The sequence below is a fragment of the Python bivittatus genome, unplaced genomic scaffold (genome assembly GCF_059951505.1).
Source record: "Python bivittatus isolate LINGU-HERP-01145 unplaced genomic scaffold, Pbiv_v1 ctg000220_np1212, whole genome shotgun sequence".
Lineage (NCBI taxonomy): Eukaryota > Metazoa > Chordata > Lepidosauria > Squamata > Pythonidae > Python > Python bivittatus.
Window position 1 is genome coordinate 39357696 of NW_028277048.1, and position 22508 is coordinate 39380203.

Here is a 22508-nt window from a genome sequence, read left to right on the forward strand (position 1 = left end):
CTTTTGAACTATATGCACATTTATAACCATCTACCCAAAGCAACATTGGTAATTGTCATAAAAATATTTCCATTCTGTTTTAGCCCTGGATATAGCCAAATTTGAAATAAAAATTTGAGTGTATGGTTGTAAAGGTGGTGGACTGTGACTTAGGATACGCAGGTTCAAGTTCACTCTTTGCCATGAAAACTCACTGAGCGATTTTGGACTAGTCACTCTTAGCCTAACCCACAGGGTTTTGCCATGGGGATAAAATGAAACAAAATGATCATTTAAGGCACTTTGAGCTCATGGGAAAAGTGGCTGAATATTGTATTATTGTATGATTTTATTTATTTGAATACACATATTTCTATCCTGCCACAATCAAAAAGACATTTGGCAGCTTACATAGAATATAAGCCTAGCAAATAAACAAATAACTGAAAAGATGCATGCAAAGGGTATTTTTCCAATATTTGATTTATTCAACTGATCTAAAAATATCCACTTTCTGTATATTTTATCAATTGAAGAATTCAAGGATAATTTGCACTCCTTAAGCACATAAAACAGAATAGCTCAGCTTAAGAAATACATATCCCAACACAGCAAGTATAGAAGAGCACTGGCTGATCAGTATAGCTCCTAATATACAAATACTGGAGTCTAGAAACAAAACTCAAACTATCGTATCAAGATGTTTTATAAGTCAACAGTAAGGAAATCAATACAGATAAATGCTCATACTACTTCTACTATTAAACACAAATCTGAGCTCCTGAAGGTAAAGTAGGATATAAATTTAGCAAACAAATAAGTAAAAGGAATAAATTAGCAACAAAAAGACATTGTTAATTCATAGATGAACTGTATAGTTAATCACTTAAGTAGCAATTTCCTTTGGGAAAGAACATTGCCAGATTTACAATTCAAGACACAATAAAAGAGCAAGGAACTCCAAATACCTCAACCAACTGTTCATGATAAAAAATTAGCTGCATCCAAAAAAGCCTAACATTTGTCCACTGGAATCCATCTTCAAGTCCTACTGTCCAATCTGAAGCTTCAGAAGCCAATGAAAATGATGCCTTTGAGGATTCTCAAATGATACAAAAATGCCAAGATCTGCATAAGAATCTCTAATCATAGTGCACATTTTTCTGGCCAAGTGCTATACCAGTCTTTAACTACTGTATTATGTTAGGACACAATGCAAGGGCCCAGGACCACTAAGAAGGGGCTGGGCCACATAAAGACTTTAAAATCTTGGTGGAGTATAAGAATAGAAGGAAAGAGAAGGTGGAAATGCACAGACATTAAAAGAGACTGCAGCTTCAGGGGTTATACATTTGGGACAGAGTGTCAGCTTTCAATGCCTCTGAAATTTGGCAGCAGAAACTTGAGGACAGACATTTGTTCCTCTTTGTTTTAAGGGTACAGTCCAGAAAATCTGAGCCCTTTTCCCCAACACTGAAGTTTTTACCAACTTTTAGACAAGTTTAACTGCACCATAGTGAAATTTCAAATGAGAGACTCTTGATAAAACAATCTCTTGCTTATTATTCAACCAGTTCTGTAATCAGTACAACAGACCCTTTAGCTGTAATAGTTTGCAAGCTTATGTGCAAACACAATGTAAGTTAAATACTTTGTCTTTTTTTAAAAAAATCTTATAAATCTTCAATTATTTGAAATATTGCCCTATACATACATGAATCTGTTGGTCTTTTAAGTTAGTAATTATTGACACTAATCCTAGGCTCATCAATAACATCAGTTATGCAGAACAAATAATAGAAATAGAGACTTCTTGGTGGTTACCGCTACCCAACAGGAATCTGACCAAGCAGAAATATGACTGGTTCCACATGGCTTTTGCTTCATATATACATCTGAAATTGTATTTAGCTAGTTTACATTAGAACTGATTAAATTTAAGCTACTTTTATAATTTGATAAAGCACTGGTCTGTTTTTATATCCAAAGTTGCCTTAGGAATGTTACTATTTTGCAAAGCAATGAATAAATATAACAAATAAATAACACTGTGTAGTTTCTCCCTGATACCTACTCCTCCCCTTACTAATTAATAAGAAACTACATAGCAAAGCTTTCAGCAAAAGTTTCTAACTCAGATAGTATTTGCAAATATGTTCCCAAACTGATACAGATTATCCTGAGGAAAGAGTGTGCAGGGTACGTGCAATTGCAGGGAGGCTGTGGAAAGAGGGTACAGGGTGTGTGCAAGCGAAGGGGGGAAGGAGGACATGGTATGTGTGAGTGAAAGGTGTGGGGGAGAGACTTACCCCACTGACTTGCAATCTTCCTTGCTGGCTTCCCATTGACTTTGGTTAGGGGAAGCTGGCAGAGAAGGTTGCAAATGGCAGTCAGGTGATTGCAAGGTGCTTGGCAACCAGTCATAAGTGCGAATGGGTTGCCAAGCACCCAGATCGTGATCACGTGATCGCAGGGGTGCCAGAACAGCCACAACTTTGAGGACCAGTCATAAGTCTCCTTTATCAGCACCGTCATAACTTTGAATGGTCGTTACTCAAGGACTACCTGTATATTGCATGAAAAACCCTGACTGAACTGTAGATTTCCTTTCTGATTTCATGCCAGTTTCAAAATGCTCCAAGCTACACAGCATTTTAAAATTATTGCCTTAATTCTGAAATGTCAAGTTGAAAATAATGGTCAAATGCTTATTATGACTTATCAGCAACCAGTGCTACACATAATTATTTTAATAGTGACAATGCTAGAGATTCATGTATGCATTCATCTTAAGCAGGATGCATTAAAAGAAGTGACTCAGCTAAGAGGAAAATATTTTTCCAAATCAAAAATGCTATTACTATAGAATTATTAAAGATGAATCTCATTTTTTTTATTATATTCAAGGTAACTGTCAAATGCTAGTCTGTCTTGTCAGAATAAATGAATGGTTTCTGAAAACCCTGAAAAATCAAGGGTGAAAGCAAAGGCAAATACCATGTCCACTTGTAATACATATATTCAACTCCATTATATTAATTAAATCTGTAATGATTGCCCACTCCATTAGACTCTGGCTGGCTTACAAAATCCCCAAAAAACAATGAAAACAATTAAAATTTGTATACAATATAATGTATACAAAACTCAATTGCATTCACAAGGACTTACTCCTAAGTAAATTATATACAGGACCTCTTAGGCTTCCATAATAAGATCTGGAGCACATTTGTTTAATCACAAATGCACTCAACCTGTCACATATGTATTGCATATTGATTATACATGCATACAATATCTGGATGACCAATTAATGACAATTCTTTTCATGTGGGCAATGAGATAGGCTATCAGAAAGCCTCTGTACAGTATATAGCACAGCCATAATAGCTAAATTTCAGAAATCACTTAAAGACAGTTGTAATACATATATTCAATTCCATTATATTAATTAAATCTGTAATGATTGCCCACTCCATTAGACTCTGGCTGCCTTACAAAATCCCCCAAAAACAATGAAAACAATTAAAATTTGTATACAATATAATGTATACAAAACTCAATTGCATTCACAAGGACAATAATGGTTATTTTTAGGGCTGTTCCTAATACAGAATTTAATATGGCTGGGAACACTTGGTTTCCCATTCAGTACTGGAGGCAATTTACTAAGTAACACATTTAAAATTCTACCCCTAATACAGATGAGGCAAGTAACAAATTAGCTCTAAAAATCTTCCTTCCTCTTCCTCCGGAATTCCAGGTTAAACAAACTAAGGCACTTGTCACTACAATGATTACACTTTCTCTCCTGCTCCAGAGTTTCCCAAGAGTCAATGCTGCCCAAGCCAGCAAGAATGTAAGCAGCATTACAGCTTAATCACTTTTTAATTAACACTCAAGTATATCATAACTTGGTGGTTTATTCTTATTAAAGAAAGTGTGATGGAGTATGACTAATACAGACTTGTTTTTGCTAATGAGCCACAATGATTTAGTACAGCAGGAACATAATGCAATTACAGCAGCAAAATCCAACAACTGTGTCTCACATATACTATTTACAGGTACTAACTTCTATTCACTAAGCACCCAAAGACATTTTAATATATAAAAAGTAAATCTTCCCACTGTATTGTTTTACAACAAGACACCAAAAAAAAAAAAGCTACACTATTCTTTATGGTATTCTGTACAAAGCAGATTCTTACTTTAAGGACAGTGAATAAACTCTATGTATCCTTTTAAAAAGTAGTATTAGGAAATACAGAAAATTTAATATACAGGTAGTCCTCGCTTAACGACCATTCGTTTAACGACTGTTTGAAGTTATGATGGCCTTAGAAAAAGTTCTTTACAGCCTATACTAGCATTTACGACTGTCACAAACTGTCACACCACCCCCCGCAGTCACATGATCACGATTTGCAACCTTTTTTACGATGGTCATTAAGCAAATCACCGCAGTTGTTAAGCAAATGACATGGTTATTAAGCAAATCACGTGGTCATTAAGTGAATTCCAGCAAAAAAACATCCATTAGGGAAGCTGGATTCGTTTAAGAACCACGATTCACTTAATGACCATGGTGATTCGCTTAACGACTGTCATAAAAATGGTCGTAAAATCAAGTCTAGTCACATAGTGACTCACTTAACGACCACCCCACTTAACAACCAATTTTCCAGTCCCTATTGTGGTCATTAAGCGAGGACTACCTATATAGGCATACCTTGGAGATACTGCAGGTTCGGTTCCAGACCACCACAATAAAGGAAATATCACAATAAAGTGAGTCAGACAAATTTTTCGGTTTCCCAGTGCATATAAAGGTTACGTTTATACTATACTGTAATCTATTAAGTGTGCAATAGCATTATGTCTAAAAACACAATGCGCATACCTTAATTAAAAAAAATCTTAAAATAAGCTAACAATGAAGTTTGCTGCATCGATTGACTCTTCCTTTCATGAAAGATTTCTCTGTGGCATGCAATGCTGTTTGATAAACACAGTATCTGCGAAGCACAATAAAGTACAATAAAACAAGGTATGCCTATACTTCTTTTAAATCTGATTATCATCAATATTGAAAGTTTCTCATTCTAGCCTAGTCAGCAACTGCATTACTGAAACCATGGACATTTTACTACATTTAACAAAGGCCCTTGTGTTAGAAATTAGAAAGACCATGATTTAAATTGTATAAACTGGTCAGCAGACCAACAGGAACTGTAAATGTGTTTCTCAAAAAAGCCTTTTGGGGATAGCACAGGCCCTCTTAACAACAGCCAACCTTCTCTCTTTCTGAGAGTTTACAAAGTCTTTTTTATCTCCAAGGCAGATGAATTACAATTATTAATACATTCTCTCCTTTGCCCCAAATGTTTTCAATTAATTTCAATTTAGAAGTAATTTCTCAGAAAAGGGATGTAAAACTCAAACATGAGTCTACAACTTTTAGACCCATTTTATCTATTATTGCAAGGTTTGCCAATACTCTTAAGAAGATAAGTCTGAAATACCACTTAAATCTAGGTTGACATTATTCACTTGACCTACTTAAAAAGGTTGAAATAATGTTAAAATACTTTTTGTAGTGAATGCCAGACTATTCATGCATGCTTTTCTGTAAGCATTTCCTATGAGAAAGGAAACCCTTGAACATTATGGAACATTTCTGGTAAATTATCATACACCAGACTTTAGCCAACTACAAATGTATTTCCATTGATTGCATAAAGTTTCATAAAGGTACTCAACAAAAATGGACATAGCTTATCTCCTGTTTCTTCATCTCTAGTGAGAAATTAGAGTAATTTAAGTAGATATTACAATTACCAGTATATGATGTAACAGAAAGTTGACAGTATACATGGGTGCTAACTTTAAAGCTATAAAAAGCTAGTAAAAGAATTGGTAATACTTTTCCTTTGGCACCAAATTCAATTTCTTTAAACAGAATGATTTGTAACAGGAGTCTCTCAAAATTAATCCAGACAAAGGAGCAAATTGCCTAAATGTGATAGTACAGTAACCTGTGGATAAAATGCTAGATATAGATCTAGTATGCTGAATTCAGATCCCTACTTAGCTATTAATTTCATCTGAAAACTAGGTACCACTATGTCTCATAACTAATTTTCATATATCTGCTTCCCTTGAGCTTAACAAAACATAAACATACCTTAATTAAGAACTTGCAACCTAGCTTTTACCATAATAAATCCTATAACCTTTTTTTGAAAATACAACAAACTGATACACTTGTTTCTCTCCCTTCTGACCAAGTCAGAGTCCTATTGACTTCTAAGCAGAAGAACTAAAACATTCTCCAAACAGGATTCAGTTCAACAACAAATGAATAGTATAGAAAAGTCCTTCTTTCTCAAGTCTTTAAACAGAACTACTTAGGGATCCTTACTGTAGCCCCCCTTTCTACCAAATTTTGATTTGGAAAGCAGTATAAAAAATATTAAATATCAAGGGTGCACAAAACAACCCACAAACAGACCATTCTGATTCTAAAACATGTCCCTCTGAAGTTCCGAAAATGATCAGAATGTCCTTTTTGGATCAACCTAGTCAGAGGAAGGAAGGAAGGAAGGAAGGAAGGAAGGAAGGAAGGAAGGAAGGAAGGAAGGAAGGAAGGAAGGAAGGAAGGAAGGAAGGAAGGAAGGAAGGAAGGAAGGAAGGAAGGAAGGAAGGAAGGAAGGAAGGTAGGTAGGTAGGTCACTGTCTAAAACATCTGGAGGCTACCTGGCTAACTACTTCTGGTTTAGAATATTGTACTAGATTATTAAACAATCTTGTTAAATTAAAATGAGTAGAAAATGGCTTAGGAGAACACTACACTGGAAAACATTATACAATTAACAGTAATATATTGAGAAACTCCTACTTAAGAGCCTACAATTAAAGAGCACTACCTGCACATCATGATAGATTCTCCTATTAAAATGGAATACACACAGTAATTTTTATGAAGAAAGGGTGCCACCAAATAATCTTCTCTTCTGTCTCATTTTTTATAACATCCCTTTTGTGACCTAACATTGCTTTTCATATTTCATTTCAAGTGCTTGATTTGTTACCAGCACTGTGTATGCCAATATTTATCTTCTATTCTTGAGTTTTATGTATTTTTTTAAAAAGCATTTTTCTCAATATCAAATACCAAACCAGCAAGGATAAGCAATAGTCTGTTGATTGTTCTTGAAGACAAATAGCACTATTTATTTCTGTGCTCTCTCCCTCTCCAAATATAATACTCCATACTATCTGATTCCCCCTATAAGTAACTTTTTCTTATCAACAGAAATCTCTCTTCATCCATCCATCCTTCTGGCCCCTTTTTCCAATGTGTTCAAATATAATAATTTAGGGGTAAACAAGCTGAGAAGGAGGGTTGCCACTTTCAGATTTCTAAACAATTTTCCAGAAAAATGGGCCTGGTAAGAAAATCCATGTATATACTTATACAATGAACCAAATATTGATAACATTTAAGAGCAATATTTCCTTTAAGCATATTCATTGGGCACATTCTTTGGAAGGGCCTCTGGACTTTTAAACAATGATATGGTAAATAAAATGAGAAGAAATTAAAAAAATATTAAGAGACTATACTTTTTCATGAAGATCATCAGTTCAGAACAGAGGGCCAAAAATGCCAAGCTTTCTATTGTTTTAGTTTGTAATCAATCCAGGAAACTTTTATAGTTGAATAGGTTAAAATATAATAAGCTCCCTATTGAATGCCATTCTATCACAGATATTATTTGTAGGCATGTGAAAACAGCCAACTTGGCACCAAATAGAGATTTTTAACAATAGCTCACAGTTCAAATACAAAAAGTAGCACAGAGGTATCTGTAGCAAAAATGTAGCAGTGCTGGAAAATCAATAGTCTTGACTTTTGAATACAGATCTATTTGTTTCTCCAGAAGTACTGCTACTGGCAATAGGTTTCAAATGATAGAAATAAACTTCAAGGGGTACTTTATCAACACCACTTGATTTTCAGCAGACTTCAACACTACTAATTTCATTCAAGTGCCTGTATATGATTCAGATCCTGTGGGATGAGGTGGAACAGGATCAGTGGTTAGAAGGAAAAGATCTAGGTGAACTTTTAGGTCCTTTCAATTCTATCACAGCTTTCTTAAGTTGATGTTCCCCACAATATAGCCTGGTTGATGGAACTGTATCACACGTAGAGGATGAAAAATTGATGAACACTAGGCTGTGGAGTCAAAAAACATCCATATTTTTAAGATAATTATTATCACAAAATGAAACTCCAACACTATACAACTTTAAAACAAGAAAATAAAGGACTGATTTAGTAAAGAAATATGATATATTTAATTTGTCTTCATTGGCCTAAAGCATCCTCCAGGTGTGTTGGACTATCTCTTCCAAATTTCTTGAGTTAGTAAAAACTGGCTTACTTAAGAGTCTTACAACTCTTAAAATCTATAACACAGCAGTTTAAAACACCTCAAATTTTGCCAGCAGAAAAAGACCAAATAACTTCCTAAAAGCTTAGGGTAAAGAAGGAATGACTACTCTTAATTTCTAACATAGTATGCATTCTTGCATTCTGTTCTTCTAAAACGACCCACTTTAAACTCTTGTGATTAAGCATAATTAGGCTTTCAAAATTTGTTTTAATTTTTTCCCTAACCATCTGCTTCTCAATTCCCATTTTATTTTTCTTGATTTTCTTTTGCACATTACTCAGTATAATTGGTGTTCTTTTCCTTTTTTGCAAGGGTTTTTTTTTTCTTCTACCTATAATGATCTGACAACCTGCCTAAAAATGCCAAATCGTCCAGAAACACTACAGAACAGAAAATAAGTGTTAAAGAAAAACAAAGGAGCTTCCATGAGATAGTGATGTTGGCTTAGCTTCTCTAAACTGGAGCAGGTTAGCATTTGGCACAGCAAATGATTGTACTGTATTTTATTTATTTGTTTGTTTGTCAAATTTATATGGCCACTTAGGTTATATATTACCTAACATCTAAATGCATTCATCTAAAACAGAATGTGCATGTTGTCAATCTAACGCATAATTTTGCAGCATTTTTTTTTAATTTATTAGTATACAGAAAACAATCATAACAATTCCTTCCTTTGCCACCAGGATTAAAAGCTATATAAGCACAAAAAACAGAGTTTATTTATTTATTATTATTTATTTAAACAAAGGCCACATTTAACTTTGTGTAGCATGCGATGACCATACTCCAAACAAGGGCAAGATCAGGGCAAAACAAAAACTTGATTTGATTTAAATTTAAATGTAACTTAATTTAAATACACGCAATATAACTACTCCCCATGTCATATTAAAAAGTACAATTCAGCAGCACATTTGGAAGAGGCTCGGGGGCTGCCTCCAAAGTTTTGGAGTGAATCACATGTTAGATAGCCATAAAAGTGTAATACAGGTATTCACAAGCTCTCATATTTGAAGCTGCCTTTACAAACAGGAGATGGCCTCTCCAATACACTGCTTTGTTTTTTCCTACAAAAATGAAATCTACCTATTATATAGTAAGAAATGCAAAATTTATACACTGTTGATATATAATTAATATGTGATTTCATGACAATTTTGCTTATTTTATTCTATTTAAATTCAGGATCATTTAACAGGCATGACATCAGTCCTTGATAATTAAAACAAACTGAGTTTCTATTGTGTCCTGATATCAATTTTCATTGTGTGTTTTTAACAAAATTTTCTTTCTGGAACTAGGATTTCATAAAGCACAATAATGTCTTTTAATTCTTTAGACTATAATTGTTATAGCAATGCTCCCAGCAGAGCTTTACTGCCTGACAGAGTCAAGTTATCACAAGAAGCTTCAAGGTAAAATTCTACTAAACCAATTTCTACTAACATGACTTTGCAGTACCATATACCAAGTCAGGCTATGGATTTTTAATGACTGTTACAAAATGTAGACTCAACGTTTTTTTTAAAACAAAATTGTAAAGAGAGAACAAAAAGAATAAGAAAAATCCTGCAGAAGCTAAAGCCCAATTTTACTCCAGCCAAACTCCTCAATGAATTCACATATCAGAGTAAATGTAGAGATTTTTACAAAAATCTTCTTTACTACTGAACTCTTGGGATCTTGGCATGGTACGGATAGATCTTGTACAATTGCTGCCATTTTAATTTGGCATGCTTTTCCATCTCAATTTTATCTTGCAAGTTCAAGCCTTAAATCAAGGCAAACAAGTAAATCCTATAGCAGTTAAATGAGTCTCTACATTCTCTGTGCTTTTTTACTCAAAAGAGGTAGTCCATCAGGTGACTCTGTGCACTGTCCTGATTTTAAACTTTTATAAGCCAATTTAGAGTTTTGTGTGTTATTCCAACATATCACATAAATCTTCATTACTACTGAACTTTTCCATCCCAAATAAAAGTCAACAAGGTTGATCAAGGCGTTTGTGTAGTCTCTTTTTCCTCCCATGTCATTCACCAGTTTTTTAATTTAAAAAAATCCATATGAAGTTTAGGCCACATTTAAGAAAAACACATTAAAATATTTCAGCACTGATGAACTTTAAAAATAGCACAGTTTTGAACAAAAGCATGTGAAATATTAATAAATCATGTGGCCCTGCAGGCAGCCTATACCACATGCATGCTGAAAGGTCAATTCTCACCATGACTATGATTACAATATGTGCTACATTCCTACTGTAGCTTATTGGGTATACTTGCTTTTGTTTTTAACCTTCATATTCAACAGAGTATGAAATGAATTTATCTTTCCATTAATTTCCACCTCAGACATCCTAGTGCAACAAAATTCTAATCTGTCTGATATTATTCAGCTCAAATTTATTTTTCAGCTGAACAATGTTCAAGCATAGATTCTAAAACAAGTTTCTAATAGATGGCAAAACCAATAGGTTTTTTTCCCTAGTAAACAGCAAAACACATAGCTTCATCATTTACTAAATAAGCACTTTTTGGACAAGTACTAATAATTTAGGAGCAGGAATGAATATTCAAATTATACTTGAATATACATTTTCCATTTGCTGACTCTTGTCGAGTCATCTGACTATTCTTCAGACAATACAGGTAGTCTTTGCTTAACAACCATTTGTTTAACGATGGTTCAAAGCTACAATGGACTCAGAAGTGATTTACAACCTGTACTCGCACTTACAACTATTGCAAACCGTTGCATTCTCCCTTGGTCATGTGACCGCGATTTGCGAGCTTTTTTAGGATGGTCATTAAGTGAATCACGTGATCATTAAGGAAATCACGTGGTCATTAAGCGAATTCCAGCAAAAAAGTCCACTGGGGAAGCTGGATTCACTTAATGACCATGTGAATCATTTAACGACCATGTGATTCGCTTAACGACTGTGGTGATTTGCTTATTGGCCATTGTAAAAATGGCTGTAAACTCCGGTCCGGTCACATGGTGACTTGCTTAATGACCACCCTGCTTAATGACCAATTTTCCGGTCCCTATTGTGGTTGTTAAGCAAGGACTACCTGTAAATAGTTAGACTGAACTATTCTGAAGATGTTCATAAAGGTTCAACTTAAATATATAGAAGTTTCCCACAAATTTAAAAACTAATAAATTTTACTCCTCCACAGTGACTAAACTTCTTTAGACTGAAGAAATAAATATGAAAATGATGCTTCTATGAGTCCACATTAATGTTTGGGGACTGCAGAAACACAAACAATAAAAAAGTAATTTAAGAACGATGACAGGAAACTGCCAATAACTAGACACGCTTCAAAGATATGAAGAATGCTTAATAACATGCAATTCAGCCTGTACTTTAGAGGTTCTACCTCCTGCTATTCATTCTCAGCTCCCCAAAAAGGATACTGTTGACCTTGAGAGCTATACTTCATTATCTCAGAAAGGTACAAGAAATTCTGCATCTTGCTCAGTATTAATTACACACCTGAAAGAAACATCATTCTTGAACAATAAATATGGTCCTAGGAGAGACACATTTACAGAGAAAATGAAAGTTCTTATTATCTTTTGACATAAGTTCATTTTCACACATTTCTGAAAGATCATGGAAATATTAAAAATACTTTAGAGCTCCTCAACCATGTATACTGCCATCCCTCATTGCAAAGAGACTTCAAAAATCTGGCATTCCAACCAAGAGAATGTGGGGAAAATTGGAATCGTAACAGCAGAAACATTGCAATGGAGAAAAAGGAAGAGAGAATGAAACTAAGAAGATTTTAAACAGTGTCAGTGATACTATTCTACCAGTTTGTCATTTGCAAATCTCTCCTTTGCAATTCAGTCACCTGCATTTTAAAAAATTATTTTATTTATCCATAGTTCATTTCACTGTCAACAAATAACATTTAAGATCATATATGCACAAAAATTAAGAATCTTTGAAAATTAAAGCTGCCCACCCATAAAGATTTTAGCAGGACCCAACAGAAAAGGCCATTTTGAAGATACCCCTCTTCCAGGGCTCATTTATCTAGTATGTGGGAAAGTGCTTATCTTGTGGGGGTCCCAAACTATGAAATGTACTCCCTATGGGAATATGTTTTGCCCAGAATCTCCCAGAATTTAGTATAGGTAAAAACACATATCTTCCGTATCCTATCTTCTGAAAAGCTTTTAAATGTCAATTTATTTTATCATAATTTTAATCAGGATTTTAATTATAATAATTATGGTTTTAACTTAACTTTTTATATTTTTATGGTTGTAAGTTGCCCTGATTGTCAGACTGATAAAAAGACAGGGTATAAACCCAGTGAACAAACAAGCTATAATAGTGAGTGTGCATTTTATATAAATATATACATATCAATCACACTATTCCTTTTCAGGGTAAACCATGTTATATAAGGCACAGAAAAAGAATAAATAGAAAAAAACAAAACAACAAAGAAGCAGGAGTTCAAATCTAACTAAATCTAGTTTACACTAAGACCATACACTATACCTCTCCATTAGTTTGTATCCTTGAAAATTATCCTTGTTTTCATTTTATCCATACATCAATTTGTTCTTTAAACTTGTCTGTCTTTATGAGGATCTCATCAAAATACAACTTCCTACGTCTTCCCCTTCTCTCAAAGCATTCACTCTTCCTTCTCATATAGTATTTCTTTTGCCATTCAATCCTTGTTCATTCTCCCTCTATGAAGAAACAACTCAGTGTATTTCTTATATAGTGGTCACTCACTTCTGAATTCAGTTCAGCACCCATTTATCCTTGACCCTATACCTTTGATCTATCATACACATTTAAAAAATAACCCACTAACACTGCGTTCAACATTTAGGTTTCTCCTGGTATACTCAATTCTCACATATAATGAAGTAGGAAGAAGCACACTCTTATACACAGCCATTTGCACTTCTTTTCACAAGCACCTATTCCTCACAACTGATCACATACTACCCACTACCATTCTAACAGCATTTGCATGTCTTAAAATGTCTCCATCCATTTTCCCATTCTTAATCAACGTTCTACCAAGGTATACAAATGTATGTACTTGCTCTATTTTTTTTACCATTTATATATAACTTGCAAATATTCACTCCATTTCCCCTGTCAAACACAACTGTCTTGGCCTTTGACAGCTTAATTTTTCAGATCCACACTCCTCTATGCATCATACAATCTAATATTCATTGTAAATAATTCAGATTCTCTGCCAACAACACATCATCATATACATACAAAGATACAGATTGACCTCTCCAATCAACCAACATAATGCTAACATAACCACAGGCATTCCTTACATATTTATCCATAAGCATATTAAAGAAATAAGGGAACATCATACACCCTTGAAGCGTTCACTTAAGGCTTCTATTTGTTCTCAAATATTTTACTTCCATCATATACTGTATTTCTATTAATACATTCAGCAACTAACCTCCAGATTCATACAAACCTTCCAAAATTTGAGTCTATTTGCTTTATCATATGATTTATTGAAATCAACAGACATACAATAAACTCCTTTTTCACATTCATACATTTCTCATCAACCCACTGAAGAGCAAAAATCTGGTCTACGTAACCCCACCTTGGCATAATCCACACTGCACTTCCAGAATTTTACTCATTGTCACCTCTTGTACCCTTGGAGTCAAAATTCTGCCAAACCTTTTTCCTTGCACTTTTAAAAAAGTTATCCTACCCCCACCCTCATAGTTTTTGGATTGTTCTTGCTTCATTTTCCTTTGTATAGGATATGGCTGTCATATCTGGGCTGAACACTCTGGGCATTAGCTCTTCTGGCTGAATCATCAAAGGCAGTTTTTCACTTCTGTATAGAATTGACAGAGTTATCCATAAGAGAATCATTATTGTCCATAATAGGAATTGCCCTTTTGGCAGCTCCATCTGTCAAGACTGCAGGGATAAATCCCACCTGACCACAATTTGTGGAAAACTTGGTCTCAAGCAAGAGTATACAGTAGCTCATACTGAATGATGAAAACCTTGCATTTGTTTGGGGATACGTCATACTTGCCAGGTAATGAGCCCAGAGAGTGAAGTAACATGATTCGATGAGTAGGAATGGCAGGAGGCACAGCCATGGCAACTACATATGATTGCTGTGCTTTCCCAAATTGCTGCATCATTTGAGTATCAGAAATAGTCCATTAAGTCATCTATGCATCTCTGATATTGAACTAAAGCACTGGTAGCCTTTCAGCATTCAGCTGTGCTCCCAGATTGCCATGGTCTCAGTCAAGAACAAGCAGTAAGGTAGCTTCTCTTGTAAGAGAAATTGAGGAATTGCTGAGATTAATGCCAAGCTCTTGACAGCTGATCCAAAACCAAGATTTTTACAAAGGCTTCTTCAATCAGATTTATTGAAAAAGGAAAAGACATATTGTTACAGAAATCTTGGCAAGTAGATACTTTTACTTTAGCCCCCAATTTATTTCTAAGTTTGCTAGGGCCGAGATTTCTTCTTTCTCTTGTTAAAAACCCTTTGATGGACAAGACAGCTAGCTACCCATTTTCCTGACAATGGAAGAATATGCAGGTGTTCCAAGTTTAAATTATTTTCAGCCATCTTCTTTCCCATGTTTTAATAAGACCACTACAGTGATCCAACAACCACTATGCCTGGGAAAAGCTTCCTGTAAGCCCATACAGTATGACTGAACATCAATCTTTTAGATGTTCAGGGATCCAGTCAAGATACAGGATAATACAAAAATATTTATTCAAGGAAAAATATCATTGGAAAGATAGAGTTAAAAGTTTCCCTTGGCAAAAAACAAGATAACATATCTAAATGATGTAACAGAGCAGGCCTGATGTATGGGATAACAAAGCTTCAATAGGGATACGAGTACCTTGTCAAAAAAAAAAAAAAAAGACCAAATAGAAAATTCACCAAACATATGCACATCAGGTTGCAGTATGTATCCAATAGAAGAGAGTTTTCTTAAAAGAAAAGTGATGAATTAGATAATAGCACAGTGATTACAAAACATCATTAAAACTGACATTCAGAAGCATGAACTAAATTAAATATGAGTAAATTATGCAAAACATGTGAGTAAAAACACATTCTCTGAGGGGGAAAAACTGAAGAATCATTGATATATTGCATTCAGCAGTTAATATAACCTCCCACCTCCCAACTGAGGAAGGTGCAGGAGCGTATCTTCAAATGTCATTTGAAACAAAACAGGGTGGAGACCAGCCAAACTTTTCTCAGGAGTGAGTTCCATAATGCTTACTATACTTTACTGAATCCTGCTTTATTTAAGGTGCTTGCAGTTAAAGCAAGCACTTGAAAATGAAGTCTTCTTAACTGTAAGTACAATACAAACACTTTCTTGCAGATTAACATCTACAAACCTTATTTCAAAGCTTAAGCTACTTTTCCACTTGTCTATCTTTGTCTTAACAGGCTGAACTAATATTCTCTTTAATACCTTCAAATTCCCCTACAAGAGGAAATGGATACACTGCCAATTTATTCACAGGTTTCTTCCATATACATCTGAGTTCCCACTGCATGATCCTCTGCACAACTGCACAAGTTGATTGGGATAAAGGGGAAGGGACAAAAGACCAATAAAGAGAAGATGGCCCTGCATTTAATCCCTTAACCAATGAATGAAACGTGAAGTAGAAGCCTACCTAGTCAGGCTTCTCCCTTAGCACTGCCCTTAAAATGAACTTCCCCCACTCAATCAAACTTAGGTTAATCTACACAATCTAACTACAAAATACAGGAAAATCTGCACCCTCCCTCTACAACCATGAAACCCAAATTGTAAATTAGAGGCACTCATCATAATGCCCAGCAATCATCTTTGGGAATGAAAGATTTCTATCTGTATCTCTCTCTCTCTCTTTTTTTTTTTTTTTTTTTTGAGGCTGCCAATAAATCTAGTCATTAATATAGGGAGACTGTGTGTCATTTAGACCCAAAAAGGTTTTATTACTTTATTGGAATAAAGTAGTCCTTTCTATAGTTTCACTTTCCACTGGAAACATGTTTTCTGCTTAAAGAAAGAATTCAACTCTTGGCTGGTTATTTTGTTTATCAACTAGTTTGCCACCTTACTTACCTGAGTAACTAAGTGGCTTGTGAAGCAATAAGAATAAAAAATTGTTAAAATGACAATATTACAACAAGATTTTTGCTTCCCATATGTTTTATAAATCAGTAAGAATAACGTGGCTCAATTCTTACTTCATAGCCATTTGTAAGTAAAAAATCCAACACATTCAGGACTCTTTTGTTTTAATGAACTAGCAGAGCTGAAATTTAATTCTACATTCAAAGCACAATTCCTACTGTCTATAAAAAAACTTTCAATAAATAATAGATCAAAGGAGTTTCATTTTGATAGCCTGCAAATGCCACGGAGCATGCTGGGAAGAATAAACCCTTTATGACATTACAGAATTCTGGTAGTAAATGTATTACAATATTAGTCAAATTTATTACTGAGTCCTCTTAAATATAGAGTTTCCTGCAACTAGCAAGACACTGAAAAATCTTCTGTTTAAATAGCTTCAATTTCCTTGTTACTAAAATCATTTATTAGCAAAATTTTAAGAAAGCATTTCATCTATAATGATGAAAGGCCCTTATACTGTATATCCCTGCAATGCCATGTGATTTCTAATACGTTTCTCGTGCTCAGAAAATCAACTTAAGAAATTAATCAGTTCAGCTCCTAGTCCAGAAGAAAATCAGTGATACTGCAGGATGGGCAGCTGCTCATTGACAGACATTCCCATCTCATCCTGGTTTCCCTTCCCCTTCTGAAATAAAGGTGCTATGATACTTGCCCCACACAATGGCCCATTCTATAGCTGTTTTTTTTTTCCTCACCTCAAAAAGCAAACAGAACAAGAAAAGAACAAACAAAATGGCGGGATGATGTTTAGCTGCCATTTTTAGAACTGCTCTGTTGGAAGCTGGAAGGAACACCACCCAATTCAACGAGAGGAGGGTGAGGGGATTTGCAAGCTGCCATGCAGTATTGTTGATACATAGTTGAAACTGGTGACTGCATGAAAGGAGCCAAAGACACGTTATACCATTTTTCTCATCTGACCCCAAAGATATTTTCTCAGAAGTAAACCCCACTTGGTAGAATGGAATACTTAAATAAAATACCTGGAGGATGTAGGACGTGACACTGGCACTATTTGGATATTTATTAAGAGGTATATGAACCAAGACTCTTCCTGAACACATGGATTCTCCCCTCTTTCTATGTAGCCACAAGGAATTTAGAAACTTTCACTTTTGCTTCTGAATAAGCACTGCTGGCTATGTTGTCCACATTTGGAATTGTAACTAATCTTGAGTACAGATAGTTTAAAGAAGCTCATTTGAAACTTATTAAACCATACTAGCTCATTACAGATTACACAAAAAGCTATAGTTAATGAAAAGATGAATATACTTTTCCTATATCCTACTCCTCACTATGAGATGGGAGAAGAGAGGAAGGAAGAGCATGGAAGCAAAAAATGAAACTAGACTCGTTCACATCTCGCTAAAATGAAGTTTGGCATAACACAGCCATATTTAAAATTTAAAAATAAATATCACCTGGTAAGATGTATGGCAACAAAACAATTGAGAGATAGCATATTCAATTAAATAAGCAACAATAAGCTTGGTAACACCATTGGATCATAGAGCCAAATTCCCTGTTTGCTACCTTGATCTATTCTGGATACTGTAAAACTGCTGCTAGCTTCCTTGCTATTGTATTTGCAATGAAAGCTGTACTTGGGCCACAGGATAAGACAGATTTTGATATTCATAGCTGTTCTAATTCACTTCCTGTTACTGCAATAATAGCCCACTTGCTTAGCATTGCTGCACCAAGGAAGAAGGTCTCCTAAGTAATTGCACAATAGATCTTATCAACTACAATCTGGTACCCCAGTGAAGAGCTATGTCATAACCCTTGAGCAAACACAAAATATTTTCTTGCCAGCATTGGAAGTTCAGCATTACCATTTGTTCTCTGTGACTGAACAGAAAACATAGGACCCAGCAAAAAAGAACAGGTATGCATGTATATTTATAATGAGAATGTAATCCTAGTCAGTCAGTTAATTTTCACAACATTCCAAACAAAAGCAAAAACCCCAAATCCCACAGAACCACTGTGCTTACACTAAAAAAAGTCTTCATTGTCTAAATTCTATCTCTTCAAATGAGTGTTAAAAGATACTCTAGAATTTACATCACTGATAAACTATGCTTACTTATCTCATTGGCTTGCTTTTTAAACTGCTGTTGGATGTTTTGACTGGTTGGTTGATAAACCAACTTAACCTTCCTAAAGAATTAACCTTCTTAAAGCATTCAAATGCAAGAAATTAATTTTTCATATATGTCATAAGAACTAACAAACAGACTGTAAGTGCAATATCACTTCCAAAAACAATGTTATTTTCTCCAAGGTCCCCTAAGATTCTAGAGCTGTTAAAATCTACAGACCTTTTAATTTCTGTAATACTATTAATTGAATTCTGTTTTGGTTAAACATATAATAATAAATACAATATGGCGTTCAATATATGGCTAACAAAATAAAGCAATGAGGCTTCTCAGCAATGCAAACTGCTTGATATGCATTAATTATTCTCCATCCAGATAATTTCTCAAACAGTAAGTTGTTATTATCATCATTTATATATATATATAAAAAAGTTAAAATACAACCTACTTAAATCTATCTTAACTGCATTCATGATTTGTTTCTTAGCACGCACTGTAGCGATTTAACAAATTTTCAGGACCAAAGAAATCACATAGTTAGAAAAACTGTGGCTGCACTAAGGACAAGGCAGAGACCCCAAATAAAACACAATAAGAGAATCTCTTTTTTCCAAATAAAAGCTGTTGCTAGAGATCATTACCCGATCTTTCATCCGCCAACTCTGAGCCAGTGACTTGGAGCCCTCAATTTTCTCACAGTGCCTCTTCTTCATGAAGGCCAAAGGCAAATTCCAGTCCGTCATATCTGACTCATCTTCTTCTCCAAGGCCCAGGAGGGGTGACTGCAGCATATCAGACTCCATCAAAAGGGTAGAGATCAAAGTAACCAGTGGAGAAAAATCACTACTCCAAGAAAATGTTACTGGGTAACAAGAAAATCTAGTAATTACTGTTTAAGATTTAAATTTTATGAGAAGATACTCTTTTCAAAAATAGATGTATGAATGTTACTGTTAAACTGTATGACAATGCTCCCTGCACAGCAGCTGGGGAATTCCTCTACAGAATGGGTAATCTCAGGGAGTAATATAATCACTATATAAGGGACAGTTATCTGGCAGTCAATGGTTTATTGCTGTCTAGATGAAACAATGAGTCACAGATGTGCATATGGATGTTTTTTATCCTTCAGGTATAGGACAGTATTATCTCAATATTCAAGAGATATAGGGTGACCACAGATAACTCTCTTTATTGAAAAAGTTCTTGCCCACAATACAATGATTTAGTTTAGGAGAAGACTATCAGGCAATACGTACTTGAAACAAAGTTTGATATGATAAGTCCAAAAGTATTTTAGACAGAAAACATGGCTTGCAACTAGCTATGTAGCAGAGCACTTGAATCACAGATAAAGTATAAAAGCCGCAGTGATACCACACTTGGCTCTCTTGTTCAGAATAAAGTTGATGCCTTGTGCTACATACTGTAGAAAAATTGCAGGCAAAGCAGGAGTTGAGAAATCAGTTCTATCCAAGTTGGAGAGTCAAATAAATGATCACTTGTCAAGCAACTGTGGTAGTGCTGTTCAACATATAATCTCGTTAAGACAGGGATTTCGTTTTGTTGTTTTGATGGGATGTTAGAATACACTGAACTTCAATAAATCGATCTTTGCTCTGGATTAAGACGCGAAGAATCTGAGCGCAGGATTCTTTTCAAAGTACAGCTACAAAGGAGAGGCTGCACTTTGATCTCCCGTTTAAGGCAGAACTAGCGAAAAATAAGGAAAGGAACCATTTGGCCGTAGGCACCTCTCTGTTCCAGGCTTGGCTGTATCTATTCTTAGTAAGTAGGCAGGAGAAAGCAGCTCGCCCCCGACAAGATCACCCCTTGGGATCACTCTGGACCAGACGATGAGATAGACTCTCCCTCCTGGGCCCGTTTTCGACAGCGTGCAGCCAGAGGGGAGTAATCGTCCTACCCCCGCGGAGGTGCCGGCTTTCTGCGCGGCTGCAACGATGGGCGCCCAATCCGACCCATCATGTTCCCCGACTCGGGCAGCTGGTAGCTCCTCTTCGCGGACAAGTTCCCCAGATAGCGGGGTTGGGGAAGCTGAAGGAAAATGTCCCGGAGAGCCAAATTCCCCTCAGCAGCACACCAAGGAGGCAGCCATATTGCCAAGAGCCAGAATGCATCGCAGCGACGGGCCTTCAGATGGCTCATATCGAATGAAACGCGTTCCGTACAGGCTAGTTCAAGGGTGGGAGGGGGAGAAGGGCCAAGCGTAACTAGGTTGCCTAGCAACCTGCTTGAGTTCTCTCCGGGAGTTTCAGCTCCAAGCGCGGGACGCTCATGAAGGCTGCCTGTTTCCTCTCCCTGAGAGTCGAGCGGCGCTAGTGGTCATCCGGAAATTGGCCAGATGAAGAACCTGAAAAAAAAATGGAGGCAGCCTTCTGGTGTTTGAAACCTATTCGATGTTTTTCAAAAAGAAAAAAAGGAGGGGGGAGTTCCGTATAAGAGAAAAAGTGGTTGAATCAGTGTTTCTAATACATTTTGCCCCATTTAGCACGACCTTTCTGCCTTTACCTCAAAGGGCACGTTATTGCCCAAAATATGACAGATCCTGTGGGCTAAATGACCGAATGAAACCAAACAAAAGCCAGTACTGTAAGCCTAAATTATGCAAAGCCTTCTATATAAACTTTCTATAGTCAGTTGACTCCTGTTATCTTCCGTCTTTCAGCAGGCTGACTTCTGGGCTGCAAACATCTGGGCTACCACTAGATAGCAGCAAAGAGAGTTTTCAGTATCTCTTTGCAGCCACATAGTGGTTGTCTGCAGCCCAGTCTCACGTTTGCAGCCCAGATGTTTGCAGCCCAGTCTCACCTATACATATGCCTTGGTATTACTCCAGATCTGTCTTTTTCATTATAACCATTGTTACTACTTACTCAAGTAGCCCAAGAAGAAAACAAAGACTCATCTACAACATACAGTGTAAGGACTGTAACAACATGTAGGACAGACAGGCAGAAGACTAGCAGAACACATCCATGAACACCAACTAGCAGTCAGAAGACATGATGAAAACTCCTTAATCTCACAACACATGGACAGACTTAACCATAGTTTCAACTGGGAAACTCTCAGCGTTTTAGACCAAGCTAAATCCAAAAATGCAAGGGAATTCTTGGAAGCTTGGTATTCAGACAAGGCAGCCATCAACAGGCACATAGAGATAAACAACATCTACACACTATTCAAAAGAGACAATAGAAAAGAAAACAAAAGACCAGAACATCTCCTCACCAGCAATCATCACCCAGATAAGCAGAGATTAACACCAAGATTACCACCAGAAATACAAGCAGTAAACAATACCTGCTTGTATTGTATTGTTGTAATCAAGGAACTACCAAAGGAAAAAAAATAGAACAAAACAAAACCCATGCCCACACCAACACTGGCAGGGCCTGCCACAATATATAAACAGAGAGCAAATCCCACTCCATTCTAGCACTGAAGTTGTTACCTAGCCAGGTAATGAAACATTTACAAGAAAACAACCAAGCTCAGAGAACCCCAAGGACTCCAGAGTCCACAGAACAATTGAGCAGCAGTCTTGGGAACATTGCCTATAAGTGAGGTTCCTACTTGTGTTTAGGGATAATGCCTATGTTGTAGTTATTAAAAGCTGGAAAAGGACACTGCAAAAGACACATAAGTAAAGACAAAGCAATTAAGTAATTTGAAAGTTGACAGGCAATTGAGACACATATTAGAAGAA

At 35.8% G+C, this 22508-nt stretch overlaps 1 protein-coding gene across 2 annotated transcripts in view; it reads right to left on the minus strand.

Annotated features, from left to right (window-relative positions):
• The window catches only part of RPTOR (regulatory associated protein of MTOR complex 1), a 402885-nt gene extending 381981 nt beyond the window's left edge, over positions 1 to 20904 (minus strand). For both annotated transcript variants that reach the window (XM_088138378.1, XM_088138377.1), the window contains exon 1: positions 19420 to 20904. In XM_088138378.1, coding sequence (XP_087994504.1) covers positions 19420 to 19581 — 162 coding nt within the window. In that variant the 5' untranslated portion in view covers positions 19582 to 20904. The remainder of the gene's footprint in view (positions 1 to 19419) is intronic.
• Positions 20905 to 22508: the final 1604 nt, after the last annotated feature.